The sequence below is a fragment of the Ictidomys tridecemlineatus genome, chromosome 4 (genome assembly GCF_052094955.1).
Source record: "Ictidomys tridecemlineatus isolate mIctTri1 chromosome 4, mIctTri1.hap1, whole genome shotgun sequence".
Taxonomy (NCBI): domain Eukaryota; kingdom Metazoa; phylum Chordata; class Mammalia; order Rodentia; family Sciuridae; genus Ictidomys; species Ictidomys tridecemlineatus.
Window position 1 is genome coordinate 161,982,813 of NC_135480.1, and position 23,539 is coordinate 162,006,351.

A 23,539-nucleotide genomic window follows, 5' to 3' on the forward strand; every position below is an offset into this window, starting at 1 on the left:
GCCTCAACCACTGCAAACATTATCACACTTAAATTAAAAGGATTAAGTAAAGCAACATTAAAACTAGGCTCCATATCCTTCATGTAATTGCAGTCCTGCCATGGTCAGGGGCAGAATATCAGGAAGTAACTACCATTTAGCATAATCTCAAAGAAAAATCTTAAATTAATCCATAAAATAAATTTGATTTTGCTTGAAAGTAACTACAGAACTTTTCCCATTAAAAAGCATCTACCATGGATACCACTACTTAATTAAATCCTAGATTATGTAGACAAATGTCATTATTACTGAACATTTGTCTGTTAATATAAGTGAATAGTTACTCAATGTTTTAAAAGTAAACACTGACCACCATTTATTACTAGTTATCTTTGCACAGGCACACTTGTGTGACTCATTGTGTCTACATGCAAGATCACTCCACATTTCTAAGTTTCTGATGAAAAGTAAAAGAGGAGATTAAACAAAAGTCAAGAATCTCAAGTGTCCCTTCCAGCTCTAAAGAAATAAGCACACTGAAGGCAGGGAGCTCTTCTCTGTCTTATTTACAACTTCCCCATTATTCCACTGTGTCCTGAAAATATGAAGCCTGTTGGTTCAGCAAATTACCATGCCCACAAACTAAGTTCCTAAACCAAACCTTAAAACTGAAGAGAAAAACAAAACACAACAGATCAATCTGTCAAAATTGAAAACTTTCATATGGCAAAAAAGATACCCTAAATTACTGTAAGAAAAAACGATTTTCAACATAATTAAAATCTTATCGAAATGAAAAAAATGAGCATCCCAATAGATTTTTTTTTAATAAAGAAAAAAGATATAAGAATTCAGTAAAGAGGAATCCTAAACAATCAATAGACCTACTTTTTTAAAAAAGCTTAAAATGTGGGGCTGAGGCTGTAGCTAGTGATAAAGTACTTGCCTCGCATGCATGAGGCACTGAGTTCGATCCTGAGCACCATATAAAAATAAAGATACTGTGTGTTCATCTACAACTAGAAAATAATACATTAAAACTTTTTTTTAAAAAAAAAAGCTTAAAATGCTTCCCACTAGGAGCCAGAGGACTGCAAATAAAAACAAAGTTACTACATTTCAATTAAATATCAAAAATAAGAAATATTAAAATAGTCTATGTTGGCAAAGATGCAGAGGAAGAGGAAGATGGTACTCATTCTCTGAGTACAAACTGACAGAGCTACTTTGTAGAACAATCTGATAATGTGTAGTACAAATGAAAATGCACATGTCTACAATCCAACAACTCAAATTCTAGGCCTATGTCCAAACTCTTGTTCATTTGAGCAAGGTAACTGTACAAGGATACTCACTGCCCAGAACAGAAAATGACCTACATATTTGTCAAGAAGGGAAGAGAAAAGTACAGAATATATTGCTTAAGAAAACATTAAAGGGAATGAATTATCTCTATAGAAAAAAACGAAGCTAAGTTCAAAAACACTGAGTAGGGAAAAAAATCAAGATGCAAAATTATTTACTTGTGAAAATGTTCTGGTGTTAAATAGTGTTAATGGTAGCACAACCTTATGAACATATTAAAAACCACTGGATTATAACACTTCAAAAGCTGAATTTTTATGATATATAACTTAACTGTCAATTCAAAGAAACAATTCACTCAGTGAAATACTCTTTGTGTTGATTTTTAAGATACAATATTATTTGTAAGCAATATAAATGCACAAATGTAGAAAAACAGAATGGAAGAAAGGCTAAAGAGTTGAAGACAGGTTGGAAAGTATTTAAAAACTTTAGCTATATTTATAATACTTAATTCTCTACAATCGAAAGAAGGATCAAATATGATAAAATACAAACACTTGTTCATTCTTGGTAGTGTGGATTTGAACATTTGTTATATTATTTTTTGTATTTTCCACACTTTTTTTGAGAAATTAAAAAAACAGCCTTGAACTACAAAGGGCATACTACACAACAGACATATTACAAAAGAGCAATAATAAATAAGTACTATGAAAAGATAACACAGCACTAATGTTTAAATACATGCAAATTAAAATGAGGGTGTTTGAGGTTGTTTTTTGTTTTTTTTTTCCCATGCAAAGGACTGGCAAAAGAGGTTTTTTTTGTTGTTTGTTTTTTTTTTTTTAATTGTCAATTTCCAGTATTGGCAGCCCTGCGGGAAGATGAGCTGTCCTCTAACCCCTGGGTAAGTATAAACTGAGAAATTTATACCTTTTGGAAAGTGTGGTATACATAACAAAAATTTAAAACCTGTACATTTTGACTCAACCACCTCCTTTGTGGAAAGTTAACACGAGGAAAGTTACTGGAAAAAATAATAAAGTCGAATGTCAAGGATGTTCATTACAGCATTATTCATAACAAATTAAAACTGGGGGAAATCTAAAGGTAAAAATGAAGTATAATAAACTTATATTCAGCATAATACTATGATACTCAGCAATGTAAGAAGATATTCCAAGAGGCTAGTAATGTATTTTATCCCCAGCACCACGAAGTTTGCTAGGCACATTGTAGGAGCTCCAAAAAACAGCTGTTGAGTGAATTCATGTTAATTAATAGTTAATATTTATGTGCACATAAGGATGGATGGATAGCTAGATATCTATAAAAATATTAATTCTGGTTATCTATGAAAATTTTAAGTAATTTTTTTCCTCTGTAGTTCTATGGCTTAATTGTTCTACAACACATACATATAGTAGAAAAAAATCTGATTTTCACTTGCATGTAAAACAATGAATATATGAGTTCTTCGTAAAGGCTACACTGTACCATTGTGCTGTGTAAATTCCCAATTTCTAAGACACTTCTTTTGAAGACTCAAACCACTAAAAGTTCTTTTTTTTAAAAAAAGTTCTACATCTTAGAAATGTAAAAACTATATTAAGTAGAGAAGATCTTCTGTAATATGACCAGAAAAAGAGAAAAAGGGTCAAGGTTGGTTTGCAAAAGATCCATTGGAAGGAAACAGAGAAGATTCTTTAAGGTGAAATTATCAAACCAATTGATAACCCTGCCCTGCCTAGATCAGAGAGGTAGTTTTAAAGAGGGTCACTTAAAATAATGGATGTAAAAGACCTCTGCATAATAAAGATAATATGGGCAGTGACATTAATTATAAAATATATTCAGTAAAACTCAAATTTAGATTATCCTTTTCTGAAAAAGATTGTTAGATAATTGTTCCACTGAAATGTAATTAGGCAAATACCTAAAAGCATGTTTTCATTAGCAACAATAATGCTTAAAAAAGAGTCAGCTTTCATGCACATATTGGGCAATTTACCTGTGTCAGACTGCATGCTGAATATTTTATATCAGCTGTTCTCAGAGTGTGGTCTGGGGATTTTGGTGTCACTGAGACCTGTTCAGGTGATTAGCCAAGTTAAAACTATTTTCATGATAAACCTAAGATGTTCCTTTTTCATTCTAATTCTCTCACTCATATAGTGTTTTCCAGAGGGTACACTATATATGATAACAAAACTGGCTGAATATAGAAACAGATATGAGGATTCACTTATCTTTTATTAAACTAGACATTAAAGATATTGTTTTAAATAAATAAATGCCACTCTTCTCACTGATTTTGTTGTTGTTGTTGTTGTTTTAGAAAATATTTATTTTTCATTAAAATGAGATTTACGTTAACAGGTAACGGGGTTGACTATTTTTATCTTTAAACAAATTGTAATTTGTTTTAAAAAGTCTCAGTTTGAAATTTTAATACCTTAAAACGAATAGATCCAGTTTTCACAGAAAAGCCCTTTGAAGTCCTTAATTTATAAAAAGGTCTTAAGTCCAATGAGTTTAAGATTTGTACTTATTCTTCCATTTGTGAAATTTTAGTTCCATCATTATTCCCATAACACAAACAAGAAAACAGAGAAAGAAATAAGCTGCCAAGATCGCCCAAGGAATCTCTTAAACCAGTGTTGGAATAAAAGTCTAATTCCTGATTCTAATTCCTCTTAACTATTAAGCAACAATATCTACCCAAGATAAAGATCACTCTTAACATAGTTACATGGTAATCTCTGTTTAAAACATAATATTCTATATTGGTGCTGTATTCTTTCTTTTCATCTTACATAATGTGTACTCACTGTGATGTTTTAAATATATGGATTTAACTTTTTCCCAAATCAAACACTACAAAAATAAAATCCCATCCTGATCAACAGCACAAGCACCCAGTGAAGAAAACTACTGCTAAGAGTTTGGTGTCCACATATCCAAATTTATTTATACACATATGCATACATATATTTACTTTTTATCTGTGTGGCACAGTTCTTAAATGGGATCTCATAGATTTAGCAAATTGCCTTATTTCACTTAATACCGCTTTAAGATTTTCCAGCACCTATACACTTATCACTTGTTATAGATTATCATCATTTATTGCGCTCAATTGAGGTCCCTATATGGCTTGCTTCCAAAGTTTTGCTATTACAAAGTAGACACAAGAAATATGCTGTATCTTTGTGTACTTGTGAAGTCAAATCTGTCAGAAAATTCCTAGAAGTAAATTTTCTGGGTTAAAGGGTATAAACGTTACAAATCTTAACAGTTTTTGCCAGATGCCCTCCAAACTGTCCATGCACAAATTTCATTCTTACCAACAGCATATGAGATTTCCACCAATTCAGCTTTTAAGTACCTTAGAAAATTATACTTTTTGTTACTTCAAATGACAAGTACTAAAACCTTTCTCACTGGTCATCTTAATTCCAATCAGGACCCCATACAAATCACACTCGTCTCATCTTCATTTTTTCCTTAAACTTTTTAAATGCATCAGGCACATTCAAAATCTGCAATTAGTAAGTCCTCAAATATTAGGCACCTTAACAAAAAGTTATTTAAATTATTTCAAAACACAGGTCAGAACTATGCAATAAAGCTAGACTCACATACTTAAATCCAAGGAAAGTTGAAAGAGTAGATTTATTATGCTTTATCTGCCCAAAGGACTAAAGGCTGCAAATAAAAAGCTATCAAATGATACCAGTGGCCAAATTAGCTTACATAAAATAATAAGCAACAGATTTCATATCATAAATGTCAATGGAACAGACTGCAATAGTAAGGATGGCTGTAATTGGAAAGTTCACTGAAATTCACATCATACTGAAAATGAAAACATTAATATTTTAAATGAAATGTTTTGAATGTGACCATCCATTTCAGTCATATCAGACTAGAATAAATCTTTGATACTAATAAATATGATATAGTCTTTTCTTGCAAGTAGATAGTTTAAAACTGCATCACACACTGACCTGGCTATTCTGTATTGCCTAATAGATATTCCAGGCTTCATTATTTCATCAAAAATCTCTTTCTCTAGGACCTTGTGCCAGTAGTTTTACATTGAAGGTCTCCCACACATCTTTGTGACAAAGTAAAACCTCATTAATTCAAATCCAATTAGCTCAGTTCTGAAATGGTATATCTCTCATTTGGCATCAAGTTGAAAATACTGTAATGTCTTCCTCTACAAATTCTCATAAGAAAACCAACCTGAAAATCAATTTGCTTTTCTAAACCAAAGATTTACAAAACTAAGGACTCATCCATCTTCATAGCTGAGCAGTTCATGCTCAGCTCTAAGGTTCATGTCTGTTTATCAGCTACTGTATCTAGTGAAAGCGATTTAACTTGTCACTGTTAATAGCCATTTATAGTTTAATTTAAAGTATGAGCACTTCTTTCAAATAGTTCATACTCAGATTTTTCTCAAATGGACATTTGCCATTTCTCCCATTTCCAGTGGGTGAAATTATATATTATCACTTATTACCTACAATATAGCAAAGCATAATACCTTAAAAGGCACTAGAAGTACCTGGCATTCTTATTCAACATTTATCCTCATCATTTTGAAAGATTTTTATAAGCTAAAACAATAAGTCCCAGGATTAAGTGGGATGTTTGGTGTTGCTTGAACTTACAACTAACTACTCCCAATGAACAGAGAAACCTTCTCTTGCAATCTGAATCATGTGTAATTACAGTATGACAAGGTCTCTCCTGGGCCATGTAAGCTGGCATTTTTCCCAGGACTTGTCACATCATGGGAACCACACATACAAATAAAAATCCAAAAATAAATATTTTAAAACAATGGCTTATATGCTGTATAAAGAAACTCCATGGTTGATAATAAAAATTGTAAAGTCCAACCAACAGACATCCCTCACTAGAGGTCTGAGAAGATATTACTGTTATCAAGGGCTCACCACGCCTAGCAACAACTCCCAGGTGTGGACTACATGGGCAGCACCTTCCCATTCCCTCAGGCTGGACAGAAAAATCATTAAGTATAGGAAATAAAGGAAAACATCACCACACACACACCTACTGAAGCAGAGAAACAGTGGCAAAATAGAGAAGAGGTTGATTATCTTTAATTCATAATGCCAATTTGTTGATTGCCAAGGTGCCTAAACAAAGTTACCTTAAGTGCTACATCTTTTGCCAACTGAGGTAATTTTCTTAATACAATAAACATTGGGTTTTTTGTTAAGTGTATTTCACCTTGAAGTGACTAGCAGCCAAGTAGCAGTAACAGTGTATACTAAGAATCTTAGAAGGTGGTTTCTTTTGTTTAAACTGCTCTGCAATGGCTCTCCAGACACATGGCAAGACAGAGAGAGAAAGATTCCATGAAGCATCACATCCAGCCGCCTATAGTGACAGAAACTTGACAATGCTCATTCTCATGACAGGTTGAGGCAATATAATGTGTTTCTGTCTATATTTTGATATAAAATGCTAATAAATACTAAATAGCATTTCCTGTAAGCTATGTATATTTCTAACTCTCTACTAGAAGCTGGATGCATTTATAACCATCCAACAAAGCCCATCAAATTCAACTGTTCAAGTTTTCAAGAGGAGCTAAAAACTAAACCAGTAAAGGCATAAAAATACAATCCTCCTTTCCATTACGTGAGCACTGGAAACAAAAATAAGCACCAAGACAAACTGCCACCTCTAAGACACACAGCATTTCTCCTTTCTTTATTCAGCCCTGAATATTCAATAATTTCCACGTAGCTCTAAGCAGAATGGATTTATTATGATGTTACTCTAAGAAACTGCAGGAGTTCTAGATGCCAATAAAGATTACGGATCAAATGGAAGATAACTACTAACCATTGTGTCGACTTAGACAAATAAACCTGCTCACAAACAAAGCACCTTATTGTATTTGTACTGTTACCTCTACTAATCCAACTAAAACAACCAGACAGTAGCTTTCCAGAGGTTGAAGAGAATAGAAACCAGGATTTCTCAAACTCTCTTTAATTTTATTTTAAAATGACACCCTTTTTCTCTTTTCTAAAACTGTCCTGCCCTTTATGGAAAATGTTTGGGACTGCAGAGGCTCAACAAGATTATGCAAACTGGATTCCAAAGCTAAGTAAGAGTCAAGGTAGGGAAGAACTGGGAAAAAAAAAATAGGTAACACAACATCATTTCTCTGAAACTTAGCTTTAGACCTTTGAAGGAACCCTCTCCCTGCCGATCACATTGGCAGACACTTAGGAAGGCAGCTCAAAGTCGAAGCAGCCAAGTGCCACTGCGGAGAAGGAGGCAAATAAGCCCCCAACTAAATAAAATCCTGACTAGGGCAGGGTGTAGCGGTAGCCAAGCCCCCAAAAGAAAAGTCTATGGCAAGTGGCATCCAGTGCCTCAGAGAGAGAGAGAGGAAGGCAGAGAAGACCCTAAAGAAAGTCGACTTCTCAAGACCTAACAATAATTGCATCTAATGCGTTCTTTGCTAACAACACAGGTAAATTTCAATTTCTCTATTTAAAAAAAAAAAAAGCGCAAACTATTTATTCCTTCCAGCCCCACCCCTCAAACCTCCAAACCGAACAACTAATTGCGCCTTCCCCACAGAACCCGTGGCTAACCCCAGAGGATCAGTGAGGACTGGCTTGAGATGAATAAACACTCGACACCTGACGGTCCTTTCTCTGCGGTGACTTTCACGAACCAAAGTCTCCGGCTCGCGCGCGCGCGCGGGCGGGAGCCGGGACCTGGCCAGCGCGGCGCCGCGCACCCAGGTCCCGAGGCTACGCGGCGAGCAGCGCGGCGCGGGGGGCGGGGAGCGGGGCAGGAGGACCGCCCGGGCCAAGCGATTGTTTCCTCGCTGAGCAAAGACATTTTTTATCAAGCCTCTTTTGTATTCGAGCCCTACCTCTTTTTGGCCTAGGAAAGCTTTCGTGTAAGTGGAAGACGACTTTCTCCACAAAGTGCTGTATGTTACTGTGCTCCGGGCCGCGCACGAACACCATCCAGTCGTGGGTGAAGCCCTCCACTGTGGGTTTTTTCCTCACCTGGGCGCGGTGCCCCAGCTCCAGCTTCACCTGCACGGCACACTGCGGGCAGGGGGAGGAGAGACAGCGGTGAACAACAGGAAGGCGACCGACCGTTCGCTACTGAACATTGCGCCTGACATTTTTTTCCTCCTTCTTGAAACGCACATAAAAGGAAACGGCAGTGCCCTCTGCATCCACGTTTCACGCGCGTGGGCACGCACCCCCCACGCCCCCAAACACACCCGGCCCCGCGGGTGGGACTCCAGGCGCCCTGGGCCCCTCATCCACACCCGCCAGGATTGTAACGGAATGTTACCCCTAGTCGGGAAGGGGGTCGCGGGGAGAGGGAGAACACAGCCACGACAAGCTCCACAACAAATGCATCGGTAACAAATTAGAAGACAATTAGAAGGCAATGCCGGGGTGGTTTCCCGGGGTGGGAGAGGAGGTGGTTGGGACCCTGGGGCACGGTGGGTGTCTGGCGAGGCCCCCTCCCCGAAAGTACCGCGGCGACAGGCACACGCCGAGGAAGTCTTTGTGTACGTGTGTGTGTGCGTGCGTGTGGAGCGCTGTGCCAGGCGGAATGGAAACTACAGGCAGCCTCTGCTGATGGGCACAAACTCCCGTGCTCTTACCACGGGGTTCGTGAACAACAAAAATGAGACGTCGTCACACACAAACACACACACGCGCGCACACACACGCAAGAAAATACGCCGAGGCATCCATAACTTAAAGCACCCCGCTCCCCTCAGCGAAAAGCCCCACGCGATCGGCGAGGCCAGCCGAACAGAGCCCCCGCAACACACTTTCGAGAGCCAAAGTGGCCCCAAAGTACCTCCTACCTCCCCCCAAAAAATGAAATTCGGAATGGCAGGGCGGCGGGCAGACACCCGCTGAGCCTCGGCTTGCGCACAGCCGGGCGCTGGGGCAAAGTTGCGTGCAGCCCCGCCGCTGTCAGCCCGCACACTCCGGCTCACACACGCGCGCCGCGGAGAACGCACCATCGTAGCGGCCGCGGTGCTTTACGGAGGTGCGGCCGCCGAGGCTGCCCGCCGCGTCCCCGGACTGTGCCCGCAGCTCCCGGCGGCGGCGGTGGCGGCTGAAATATGGCTGAGTTATTATTCGCCTCCTTCCACCGTGTGTGTGTGTGTGTGTATGTGTGTGTGTGTGTGCGCGCGCGCGCGTGTGAGCGAGAGGGAGTGTGTGAGTGCGCTTCTTGTGATTGCAAAGAGGCGAAGAGGGAGGGAGGCGCGGGGGGGGGGTGGAGGGACGAATGTGTGTGTGAGTGTGTGTCTGTGTGTGTGTGTGTGTGTGTGTGTGTGTGTACGCGCGCGCGCGCGCGCCGGGGGAGGGGGGGAAGGAGGAGAGCGGAGGCTGAGGGAGAGGCAGCAGCTCCCTGCAAGCCGTACCAACCTTTCTCTAATTGGAACCGCGGAGCGCTGGCGCTGTCTGGGCTGCGGCGGCGCAGGGCGAAGAAGGGAAGGCGGGGGGGAGGTCTTTTATTATTGTTTTTGCAAGTACTTACCGAGCTAGCCATGCCTGGGGGCCCGGAGGTTTGCTGGGGTGTTGTGTGGTACCCCCCTCCCCCGCCCCCCTCAGCTGTAATTCATGAAGAGGCTGCTATGAATGAGAGCGCGCCCAGGAACGGAGGGTAGATGGCGGTCATTCTCTGCCTTTTTCCCCCGCGCTCGCTCGCTCGCTCGCTTATTAAACTCAGCCCCAAAAGCAAAAGCAGCAGCAGCAGCAGCAGCTCCAGGGCCAGAGGATGATTCCGGAGCATGCGCCGTGGCGCCTGACACCCGGGCTCCGAGCCTCACGGGGCGGAGGGAGGGCGCGCGGGCGGGGCGGAGCGCGCGGGGAGGCCGAGCGAGCGAGCCAGGGGGAGCTCGAAAGAGCCAATCACCGGCCACCTCCCGAAACCCCGGCGGCCCGCAGCGCCACACTGGAACGCCTCGCTTAAAGTAACAGGTTCCTGCTCGGGGGTGGGGAGGAAATGGAAGGAGGGGGCTCTGCAGTGGGGAGAGCGGCCAGCTGGGGAGCCATCCCAGCCTCTGTGTAAACTCCATTCGCCTACAATAAAAAACGGATTAAAACTGCTGGAATGTAGCCACTGCCTAGAGCAGCCGGAGAAGGGGTGTTAAATCAAGTCTTGGCGTTAGTTAGCACGTTCGGGGAGGGGGGAGTGGGCTTTCTTTTACTTTCCACCACGTATCTCTCTCTGTGCTTTTGTGCTGAAAAGGCAAGAACTCACACCCAAACAAACTTATTTAAAGAGAAAGCGAGCGAAATGCCACCCTTCAAAAAAACAAGCATCAAAATAGCAATCGCTGAGACTGTTACAACCCGCTGCAATCCCCTGGCCCCCTTCCCCATCTATTCACAAGCACCCGCCCACCATCCTCACTCCCCGCCCTTCTACTACCGCCACCGATTTTTTTTTTTTCCTTTTAATGAGATGAACTAGAAACGAGAATACTATTTCCTTCCTAGAGAATGCCTCCCGCTTTGGTTATCCCGGGCTGCGAAGCTTCACAAAGCGGTGCCCAGGTGAAGGAAAGACACCTGGGAATACCTGGTGCAGACACTTGGGGACCCGGCTTGGAGTTGTTTTCTTCGTGAGGCTTCCCCTCCTGACAGATTGCTGGGTTGCATCAGAACGTGAGGACTAACCTCTGAGGACGCGCGGGACCACTGGGAGCCTTAAAATAGCAGATAAAGTTAATACTGACTGTAATGTGCATAAATTGGATTATAATCTTCAGGCATATTGGTGACAGCCAACGTAATCCATCTCTGAGTATTAATCCATTTAGGCTCCCGGGTGACAACTAGTCGCCGGGAGTGTTCCCACAGTCGCTGTCCTGCAAATGTTCCAATTCCAGTTGTGTTTTGTCTCAGTGGCTGTGAACTGAATAGCGCGGCCACGCGTGGGGCGCAGGGAGGAGTAGCGACTAGTTTCTTTTAGAAACGCAGACAGCCTTTGAAAAGGAAACGGATAAGATGTAGACTATTGATATGAAAATGAAAGATGGGTGTGACTTTGGTTCGTTAAACAAAGATCACTGCATCTTCCTAGCCCTAATTCTCTCTCACACACACACCTTTATCTTTTATCTTACTCCTCCTTTTCTCTCGTCTGCTAACTTCTTTTGGAACCTTTCCTTCCCTTCTCCTTACCTTTCCCCTTTGTCTTCCTTCCACTTTCTGTCTGAACCTTCTTGCTTTCCACTTTTCTCTTTCCTTCTTAAGACAAATGAAAGCAAGTTTTCTTGGTCCTTGGATTGAAGTCAGCAGAATACTGGGGAGGAGTTTACCTGGGGCATCCAAAGTCCTTGCTGTTCACGTTAAGGTCTCCCCGCTGCTCATAATAATATAATGGGAATCGTATTGTGACCACTTCCATCCAGCTTTAATCTCCAAACCAACAAGTTTTCAACTCCAGTAGTTTGATCCCGTTGAACTGCTACTCCCTCTGTCTCTCTCAATTACAACCCCAAAACTTCTTTGGTTGAGGACTCTAATTCTTTCCACTCTTCTGCAGGATTTATCTTACAGAAAAGAAAGGAACTAGGGGGAGAGACATTTTAAACCAAGTCCAAGGGCTTTAACTTCTCAACCAATGACAAACCTTTTGTAGGTAAGTTCATATCACAGCTACATAAGTGCATATCATCTTGTAGGTGTATATGAAGCTGTGTTGTAAGGACTAAGTTTACATGCACATAGACAAGCTGTTTATAAAGTAGTGATGTGAAGGGTGAACCCAACTGCTATGCATTCTTAAAAGTTTTGATAAAATTATCAAATTGGAGAGTTCTTTGGATAATAATATCCAGAAACTGAAAATTATCTAGATGTATCATTAGTAAAGTCATTTCCTATTAAGCAGTAACCATTAGCAGGGAGTATGACTTAGGACACAGGTGAAAAAACAACAATCCCATTCCCTTTTGAGTTGATTTCAGGGTTTGGCTAACTTCTCTTAATGCCTTCCTGGCTCTCTTGGGGTTCTCTTCAATCCTTGTTTTGCACGAGGGATTGATGTCTCTTTTATGGATTATATGTTTTTCGGATTCAGATTTATTCCAGCAGTTACAAATGAACCACAGAGCCTGAAAAGGTTTTTCCCCAGTACCCCTCCTTTGTCAAAGATCCGAGTGTAAGGGAATTACCAATCTCCAGACGGTAGAAATTTAAATTCCGTCAGTAGATGGCGCACGGATTCCTTTCACGGTCGTCCTTAAGTGACCCCTTTTCAACAAAAAGACTGAGACCACGAGAAAAGGAAGAAAACACAGCCCAGAATACTCTAGTTTCAACTTTGAACAAAGGAATTTAGCCCAGTCTTTTATTGTAATGTTTATACTTATTTTAATAAGTTGTCAGTTAAAAGCAATCAAAACAAGATTAACATTAATTTCCTATCAAGCATACCTGGAAATCTCACACTTTCAGTGATGTACAAACAACCTTTTGAGTACTTGACAATGTAATTATAGAAAATATATTGCAATTTTTAAGACATACTTCATTAAGACACACTTCATTGATAAATACCAAATAATAATAGTAATAATTAAAATGAAGGTGATGAGGGATAAAACCTTCCACCTATCCAAAGAATGAGTATCTTACCAAAAGTCACACTGTAGTGTGTAGCACAATATAAAGCACCAAGGAGTTAATTAGAGGAGAAGAATAGAAAGCAACTGACATCATATGGAATAAAAATTGTATTGAAGAATAAAAGTCAGCAGTGTCTATGGCAGATCTTAATTCCTAATCAAGACCACCAGCACCACCACTATCCTAAAACTGTTATTTTGATACTGTTATTTTGGGACTGGATTGAACCCAGGGTACTCTACCACTGAGCTATATCCTCTTTTTATCTTGAGACAAGGTCTCAGTTAATTGTGGAGACTGGCCTTTAACTTATGATTCTCTTGTCTCAGCCCCTAGAGTCACTGGGATTACAAATGTGCATCACTACACCCTGCTAGCTCAAGCCTTGTCATTTGCAATTGTTCTGTTGAGTTTGGAAGTTGAGGACAGTTTGAAAGTTTCTGGCAGAACAAAAGGAGTACTGTTAAAGTATAATTAAGGTTTGAAGGAGCACTATAAAATAAATTTAATCTATTTACCTTGATTATTGATGCACAACTCAAATAATTAATTGCCCATCTTTTGATATATGGATTTGGGGAAAGGTAAAATTAACAGGAAAAAATTAAAATGGGATAAACAGTAAGCATTTATGTGAATATTATTCTCAGGCCAAATACAGTGGCACAAGCCTGTAATCTCATTGGTTTGGGAGGCTGGGGCAGGAGAATTGAAAGTTCAAGACCAGCTTCAGCAATTTAGTGAGGCCCCAAGAAACTTATCATAGACCCTGTCTCAAAAAATAAAAGTGGATGGAGATGAGGCTCAGTGGTCAAGCGTCCCTCAGTTCAATCCCTGCTATAAAAAAAAAGTATTCTCAGAATAAGTAAGGATTGTTTCTGCACAATGGCACACTTTCTCAGGATACTGCATCCATACTGTCACAGAATTTATAATTCAAGGAAAAATTTTTACCAAAACTATTTTTTTTAATTTCATTATACCTAAATCTGAGATAGAGACATGTGTCACATATAAACAAGCAACATAGAAATCTGACATGAACAACCCAAGGACAAGAGAAACAGTGACACAAGAATAGAAGCCCATCAGTTCTCTTTTAATACTTTAAAAGGGTAGTGTATGTTTCTCTTACAATGGCAACCAAATCCTCCTTTCCTTTTCCTTGATCTGAATTATTTGCTATATTCACTTTTTGCAGTTCTTTTTAGAGGAGAAACAAATCCCAAAATGAAAGAAACCTAGGTCTTTTCAAGATCATGTATATATTCTCTTTGTGAAAACTGTCTCCCTCTTTCTTATGAAATGTTTGATTTAGAACATTACACGTTTAATATTGTATCCAATTCATTATTCTAGGATTGTTAGGAACACTAGAATAGTAAGAATCATTACTACTTACACTTAAGTACCTAGTCCAACACTATTTCCAGAAATAAGAAGTGCACACAGCTTTTTTAATCACTAGAGTCTCTTCATGTGTAAATTATTCCCTGAGAGTGATGCATTTATACATTCAGAAGACAAGTGTGCCTCCAAAGTAATAATTTATTAATTGGGTGGGCTGTATCCCTAATTTAATAAATAGCACCTTGAAGCCTGAATATTAATTAAGGATGTTATGTAAGACCTACAATATATGAAACAAGAAACTATTGGGGATCAGTTGATACGATGTGATTGGAATACACGAAGAACCCCACTGGAATAGTTGAAGATAAAATACATATTAAATTGAAACTGTTTGCTAGAACGCTATCTTAAAAGTAGACCATTTTACTATATATCTTTTTGTATCTTTGGCATCTCTTTAAAGGCTACTGTACAATTTTTCATCATTCTTTACATGATTTGATCTCTTTTTTCAATAAATATTTGTTTTATTTTATATATGAATTCATCTCTCCCATTTATGTACAGTGAATCAGGAGTTAAAATAATAAATTTCTTAAAATCATAAACTATTTTATACTTTATTTGATAAGCATGGGAAAATTAAGTCAATAAAATAGACAATTCAAACTTCAATTGAAATGCAAAAGGAAACTTAGAAGAAATTACTCCTTTCAATGCATTAAATGATGTGACAGTGGCTTGAAGATAATACTCAGCCTCTACGAAGTGAGTGATTTACCACCTTCTAGTAGGATCAGGTATCCTGGTTGGGTTAAGCTATTTACAATCAGCCCTGAATAATCTGTGAGCATATTATCCACTTTGTAGATAATCCACAATGATACAATTTATGTGCGTGGGTTTTTAAAAATATATATAAATTTATGTTAGAGGCAGTTCTTTAAAATGCACTAAATACATATGAATTTCCATTTGTAGTTTTTTTTACAGAAAAAAATCATGTATTAATTCATCCTTTTAGAGCATTTTCTAAATGTTATTTTTTAAATACTTTTTTGTTATTGTTGTTTTAGGAAGACACAAATATCTTTATTTTATATTTATGTGGTGCTGAGGATCAAACCCAGTGTCTCATTCATGCTAGGCAAACATTTTATCACTGAGCCACAACCCCAGCCCCTCTAAATGTCATTAAGAAAAACTTTTTAACAAAACTTTCTAAATTTTATTAAGCAATTTTTCATTCCAGAACTATTAATCTGTCAAGCAAAGAACTATTAATCAAGCAATACCACTTGATAGAGAAAAAAGGAATATTCATTTACCTGTGTGCTGAGTCAAAAAAAGTCCTACAGGCTATTACCAATTATAACTCTTTTATGTATCACCTATGAAATCAAATAAGGGAAAATTTACAAAGTACTATCTTCTGAACTGTATTGATAGCAATTTGGGGGAAGTTTCTAGTTGTAACAAGGAAATAAGAATCACTTATGAATAAGAAAAGAACTTTACTGATTTCTATGCAATTAGACTCTTAATATTTATTATTTCAATCTTTTGTCTTATGTTTCATGACTCTGACATTTTAGTTTTATTATTAATTTAATATACTCAATTAACTTTTAGTGGCTGTCCATTGAAGGTCAACCACTATTCTTGGTTCTTTGAAATCAAGATACAAGTATATGATGCCTCTAACACTCTCATTTTTTTAAAAGTATTTTGTAATTATTAATAGCATTAGATAGGTTGTTACAATAATACATGCATTGTATGTTATGTATATTATATATTTATGTGCATTTTTTAGAAAAGTCATTATTTTCAGCCTCCAATGCAGTAATAAATTTAGTCAGAGCTTGTTAATACATCCCAGAATTTTTGAGTAAAACATTTTTATTCTCAGCCTCATTGTATCACTCTTCAGATTAAATATTAATTACCAAGTGAGAAAGGAGCCTTTATAGTAGAGAAATCCAATGGACACCACTTAACCAGGTTATTAGATTAAACATTGAGAAGAACTGACATTATGTGCCTCTTGATGTGACGTAATAAAAAGCATACATCACCTGTGTGGTATTCCTGCCAGAAGTGTTTATGCTGAATTTTAACTATAAGGAAGAAATCAGACAAATCTAGTTCCCAGGGGACATTTTACATGCTGTCTGGACTAATCTCTTCAAAAATCAGTGTATTAGGAACCAAAAAGAAAAAGAAAAAGTGAGAGTTTGTTCCGGCTTCATGTTGGACAATTAGATTTAATGCTTAAGCCTGGCACAGTGGCGCAGGTCTGTAATCCCTGCAGCTCAGGAGGCTGAGGCAGGAGGATTTCGAGTTCAAAGCCAGCTTCAGCAACATAGTGAGGTGGTAAGCAACTCAGTGAGACCCTGTCTCTAAAAAAAATATTTACAAAGGGCTGGGGACGTGGCTCAGTGGCTAAACACCCCTTGGGTTCAATCCTGGATACCAAATAATAATAATAATACTTAATCCTTAACTGGATTCTAAATCCAAAAATAAATATGTAAACGAACAAAAGAAAAACAGCCTAAAGAAAATTCCTAGAGAAGTTGAAGAAAGTTTTATGTGTACAATATATTAGATGATACTATTGTACCAAGCTCAGGTTTCTTGGATGTGCTAATAATGTTGGGATTATGTGGGAGACTTTCCTAATTCTTAAGGAAATAGGTGTGAAAGTGTTTAGCAAAGAGTTGTCTTGATATCTATAGTAGGTCAGTCAAAATAACTAGCAAAGATATAGATATAAACTGAGATAAAAAAAAAAAAGAGAAAGCCAAGTGCAATGGTGCACACCTGTAAGGGCTAGAGAGGCTGAGGCAGGAGGACTGTGAGTTCAAGGTCAGTCTCAGCAATTTAGTAAGGCCCTTATCAATTCAAAGAGACCCTGTCTCTAAATAAAGTATAAAAAAGGGCTAGAGATGTGGTTCAGTGGTTAGGCACCCATGGGTTAAATCCCTGGTACCAAAAAAGAAAAAAAAAAAAGAATCAAGGATATCATTGTATTACCTCTTATGCAGCATTGTCTATTTATTTTCAAAATAAAAATTTTAGGGGGAAAATTATTCCTACAATTCAGAACTAACATTTAAAGTCACTGTTTTATATATCTTTCCTCAATTATACTAATTTTGTTTGTTAAAAATATATGCTAAATTAGAGCAAAAGTAGGAAAGAAGGGAAATGAAAATATAGTTTAAAGGATTTTTTTCTGTGTGCACTGGGGATGGAATCCACAGCCTTTGTTTATGATAAGCATGTACTCTATCACTGAGGTAATCTTCCAGCCCAAGGCTTTTATTTTTATATTTATTTATTAATTTATTTTGGTGCTGGGGATTGAACCCAGGGCCTTGTACATGTAAGGGATGCACTCTACAAACTGAGCTATATTCCCAGCCAAAGGATTTTATCTTTAAAAAGGAAAGATTTTAATATTTTGTTTTTCTTTTCCCTTTCTTTCAGTTTAAAGCTTTATGTTCTTTACATTTTCTCCTTTCTGCCTACCACCAAATTCATTTTTGAATTATAATAGCGTGATGGTTTTGTGATTGACATCTCTGGGGTCAGTATCCTTGGTGATCTCTGTTTTTCTACGGTCATGAAGGGCTCCAAAAGGGAGCAGGACACATGACATGGGTTTAGCATGCCCTGCTAAATTAGTGACAATATTTTCATGGAATGTTCTTTCAAAAGTAGATGCTGTGTATGAAAGGTTTCCCTCATGAGATTACAGCAATTTAAAGGTCATTCAATTCTACAGACCGCTTAATTGTGCCCCATTAAGCATTTCTCAAAAAGATGTGTGTGTGTGTGTGTGTGTGTGTGTGTGTGTGTGTGTGTGTTTAATAGCATTCAAGGACTGCCAATATCAGCATTGTCTAACTTAGAAGGATTTTTTTTTTCCATGGCTTTCATTGCTGACCCAGTGTATAATGCCCTGACTTTCCTTTTTTATTGCTCAAGGGCAGCTGGATGACTGGCCTTGGCTCATTTAGAAACCATCTAATGCTTTTGTTCTCAGTTAATATTTTCTTTAAAGGTCACCTACCTCTGACACCCTTCAGGTTAATGCTTCTCAGAAACAGGAACAGGACCTTTCCTTGATCAAGTATAGCCAAATCTAAAAAATGTCCAGCGTGTGTGAACAGATAGCAGATAAACAGATTACTCTTCCAGCTCCCAGGAACCTTGTGGGCACTATTGGTCAATCAGGAACTAGAAAGAGTAATGTGTAAAGAGTAAATGAAATAAGAACAGACAGCTATCTTTCCTTTTCAAACTTGTGAGAAAATGCACAAGGATACCACTCAGTCCTTAAAATGTTTGTCAGGGGTAGAAAAGATCATTGATTGAGAAGGGAAAACAAAAAACAAGCAAAAACAACAATAAAAAAAAATAAGTTTCAAATAAAGAGCAAATGAACAAGATAAATCTAAAGCACCATGAGATAAAAAGAAAAAAATCCAAACTAGAGCATAAAAAAATTTATGAGATTTATAAATATGATAACAATTTTTTTTATTCAGCAACCCCATCAAGGAAGCTATAATCGAATATAACATAGTTCATATAGTTTCTCCATAAATTAGTTGTTGTATTGTGGTTTTACCGAAACTGTCATTACTCTATAAACAGAAGACACCAGAAGTGTCTTTTTGAGATTATCAACTTCTTAAGCTTCACTTCAATTAAGACCCTTTATTCTCTTATACAACCTTATATTTAAAACTATATTCTGGTCCCACTAGATGCCAGAGGTAACTAATGTTGAGCCTTAAGGTAGTGATCATGCACACAGCAGGAACAAGATATAGTGACAGGTCATACTATAAAATATTACAAATCATTTTGTCTCCCTTGACTCAACAACTTGGTCCAAATTTTTTTAGATACTTTAGGCTTTGATTTTTATTGTTTTATTTTGGGGAAAATAGGGATAAGTTGGGATTCCTCTAGTACTAATTAAAAGTATAACACCAATATTCATGGATGAAATTAATTTCTACTCCTAGATTTACCCATCTACAAAATTATTAATGGAAAGTAGTAGAAAAATACAAAAAAAATAAACAGTTTCAATAACATTATATGTTGCTTTAACAAATATTTATTGTATACCCATTATTTGTAAAGCACACAGAATTACATTTTGCAATTTTAAACAGAACTAAATGGAAAAAAAATTTTTTTTCAGTGCTTGGGATCAAACCCTGCTCTGGCTGGGTCAGCACTCTATCAATGAACTACACCCCTGGCCTGGAGCAATATTGGTTGAAGAAGAAAGATAGATAAGAAAAAAGAGAAGGCACAGAAAAGGAAAACTAGAAATTATATAAAGAGATAAGAGCCACACAGTGGCACATGCCTGTAATCCTGGCAGCTCAGGAGGCAAAGGCAAGAGGATTGTGAGTTCAAAGCCAGCCTCAGCAAAATAGAGCCGCTTAGCAACTCAGTGAAACCTTGTCTCTGAATAAAATACAAAATAGGGCTGAGGATGTGGCTCAATGGTCAAGTTCCCCTGAGTTCAATCCCTGGTACCCCCCCAAAAAAGAAAGAAAGAAGAAAATCTGTTGAAAGTTAATGTTAAAAGTTTGCTTTTAACATTGCAAGAACTTAAAAAGCATTTAATTTCTTCAACATGACATATTTCCTGGAATAAATCAACTTGTTCAGTAACAAGAAAAAATATGAATGAGATAATATAGGCACAACTAGAATTTCATAACTGTTTAGAAATGGAGAAGCAAGGATATTCATCATTACCCAGGATTCTGTCATTACTACCTGATGCCATCAAGATTAGGGTGGGTACACAGATCCTCAGTTTTCCAGTTGGGAAAAAAAATCAGAGTATTCTTGATCCTGGATTGCTCTGGCCATAGTCTTTATCCTCATTCTTTTCCTCCTCTACTCCAATATTTTACTATTGGTCATTTTGGAAATCTGTCTTGTGTTTCACAGGTAGAAACCCTGAAAAATTCATTCTGAAGGTAATTGTTGAGGCTTTATTACTTAATTTTACATGTTTAGAGTCAAGAGTTCATTGAACTCATAAGTAGATATTTGAACATGCTACAAAAAAAGTATTAAATCAATCTTAGCAGTTACTTTTTCTCTTTTTAAGTATTGACCTAAATATAAATTGGCTAACCTACTCCTTAATGTCAAAGATAAAATGATTTAACTCTGGGGTAAAAGCAAGCATGCTTGGCAAAACTGGGCAACAGAAGTAATTCTGAGCCAACTGCATTTCTCGGAAAAAAAAAAAAATTCTTTGACATCAGGGGTTGTCTCCAATTGGCAAAGTAAAGGAACAGCAGATATTGCCAAAATAACAAATTTGAGACATCTCATTGTAGAAATAGTAAAAAAGACAATTTTAGAATTAGTTTTCCCTTTGTTTTGCAGTACCATGAGTCAAATCCAGGGCCTCATGAACGCTAGGCAAGAACTCTAGGAGCTATACCCCAGCCCTCAACATAGCTTTTCTTTAAGCCAATGGTACAAAATTTATTTACTTGGTAAATAAAGATGGCCCAAAAGTAACTCTTAAAACAAAGGTAAAAGAAGTTATTTTTAAGCCAAGTGCAATTGTGCTTGCCTATAATTCCAGCTCCCTGGAAAGCTGAGACATGGAGACCCTGTCTCAAAATAAAATTTAAGAAGGGTCTGGGGATATAGCTCAGTGGTAAAGCATTTGCCTAGCATGTATGAGGTCCTGGATTCAATCCCTAGTACTACAAAAAAAAAAAAAGTATTAAAAAATAAAACCGAAATCACTTTTTATGTTTGTTGGTTTTCTTTCTGTGAATATACATAATTTTATAAGTATTCATTTTCCTTTAAACAATAAAACTAAAATAAAAGTCTTTTTTTTTGAGTCATGATAGTTCTCATGTATCAGTCATTTAAAAGTCAGTTTTAGGAAAGAATACATTTTCACAAAGAGAAAACCATAAGAAGTGGAGGAAATAAATAAGAAGGTGCAGAGTGATGTTGTAATGTGTAGATTATGATTGTTTCTTAAGAAAAATATTTTGATATAACACAAAATCATCCTTGGAATCATGAAGTAGTAACTGCAGAATTATGTCATATTGAAAGTTATCAGGGGGACTGATGGTACAGCTCAGTAGTAGAAGGCATGTACCACTCCCCAAAAAACGGTGGTGGTTGGAGAGCTAAATTTAACCCATGGACATATTTTGTTTGACCTGAATAAACTTTTTGGTTCATTCATTAGTTTAAAATAACATAGTGGATAACACATAAATGTAGAAAATTTTTTATGTAAAAATTTGAATTCCTAGCTTCTTCTGGGGGAAAAATAATTCACAAGATCTTGCCCCCAGGTCACTCATATCTGAATGACCCAGTTGAAACTGCACCACTAAATGAGATTACCTATTGTTACCTGTGTTCATTAATGAAATGATGAATGCAGTAACTGAATGCAGTCACTCAACTAGCCTGGTCCATGAGACCGTTTCTCTGCTAGTAAAGATAACTGCATCCCCAGGATCCCATTGTTGATCAGAACACATGTAGTTGATGTATGACTTGCACTATTTGAGTTAAGAAAAGCTTTTATATCTTTAAATAGCTTTAAATTTTTTAAAGAGTATTTCATGACATGAAAATGATTTCTAATTGAAATTTTAGTGTTTATAAATGAAATTTTATTGGAATTCAGCAAAACTCACCAGTTTAATATTTGTGGCTGCTGTTGTGTTACAAGGGTTGGAATGGAGTTGTTATGACAGAGAATTTGTGACCCCCAAAGGCTAAAATAATTACTGTTGCTAAGGAAAAAGCTATCCAATGATACTTGTTTCAGCATTATAAAGAAGACTTTGTTCAGGACCATCACTATAGGTATAGGGGCCTGCTGCAATGAGGACTTGTGATGGGCAGGGAGAAATTAAGCTTAACTCTAAATATACCATAGCAAATGGGAATTTATAGCCAAAGAACAGGGTGCGGGGAGGTATAAGAGATGGAAAATTACTAGGAGGAAACATCAGAGGTGAGAGGGCTTCTGGTTAAACTAACATCATACAGTTCTTGCTGAAGAAAGATGGGTTTCTCTGATATCCCCTGGGGATGGTAGAGGATGAGGAATCAGATAAGATAAATAGGGTGGGGAGTTTTTGCTAAAACTGGATTTTTCTTTTATTTATGGTACTAGGGATTCAACTCACAAGCCCTAGGGTGCTTTACCACTGAGCTACATCCCCTGTCCTTTTAAATTTTTTTTCTTTGTACCAGGATAGCCTAACCGTTTTCTTTTTTGAGTTAGGGTCTCATTAAAAAGTCTCCCTTAGTTGCAGAGGGTGGCCTGGAATTTGCAATCCTCCTGCCTCAGCTTCCCAAGTAGCTGGAACTACAGGTTTGGGACTATGCCCAGCTAAAACTAGATTTTAGGAGGAAGTGCACAGATGGGTTAGGAGAAGATTTGAGCCTGACTAAACATTGGTCAATTAAAAAGTCTTTGTTACCATCTGGCCCTTTGTAGAAAAAGTTTGACAACCTTGACCTGGACCAGTAATGTTCAATAGAAATATAATACGAGCCACATTTGTAATTTTAAAAGTTCTATTAGCCGCATTTTAAAAGTAGAAGATGAAAAAAATAAAATAAAAGTGGAAGATGAAAGATGAAACTAATTTTAATAATGTACTTTATTTAACTCAATATAATAAAATATAATCATTTCAATGTGCAATCAGTATGAAAATTATTAATGAACTATTTTATATATATTTTTTGTATTGTGTTTAAAATTCATTGTGTATACACTTGCAGTATATCTGAAATAGAATTAGCCCAATGCTCAGTAGGCACAAAGTTGCATATTTGAAGGACAGCACAGATTTAGAATTCAAGTATATTAGTAGAGGAACTTGAACTGTAGTTCAGTGGTAGAACTTGTGCTTAACACCTTAGACCCAGGGTTTAATCCTGAATACCAAAAAAGAGAGAAAGAACATTAAGAGAAGGCAACAATTTAGCAAAGATATTAACTCGGTTTACATAATAAAGAGCTCAGGGGGCCCTAGGGTTGTGGCTCAGTGGTAGAGTACTCGCCTAGAATGCATGAGGCACTTGGTTCAATCCTCAGAACCACATAAATGTAAAATAAAGATATTGTATCCACCTAAAACAAAAAACAA

General features: G+C 37.7%; 1 protein-coding gene across 2 annotated transcripts in view; it reads right to left on the bottom strand.

Moving 5' to 3' along the window:
- Mllt3 (MLLT3 super elongation complex subunit) overlaps positions 1-10,140 on the bottom strand; it is a 266,718-nt gene extending 256,578 nt beyond the window's left edge. The window contains exons 1-2 of one of the 2 annotated variants that reach the window (XM_078047693.1): positions 9,880-10,140; positions 8,231-8,411 (exon numbers count right to left, since the gene is read on the bottom strand). In XM_078047693.1, coding sequence (XP_077903819.1) covers positions 8,231-8,411; positions 9,880-9,891 — 193 coding nt within the window. In that variant the 5' untranslated portion in view covers positions 9,892-10,140. Of the gene's footprint in view, positions 1-8,230; positions 8,412-9,355; positions 9,592-9,879 lie in introns of those variants that run through there. The other variant, XM_078047694.1, reaches the window with a different exon arrangement.
- Positions 10,141-23,539: the final 13,399 nt, after the last annotated feature.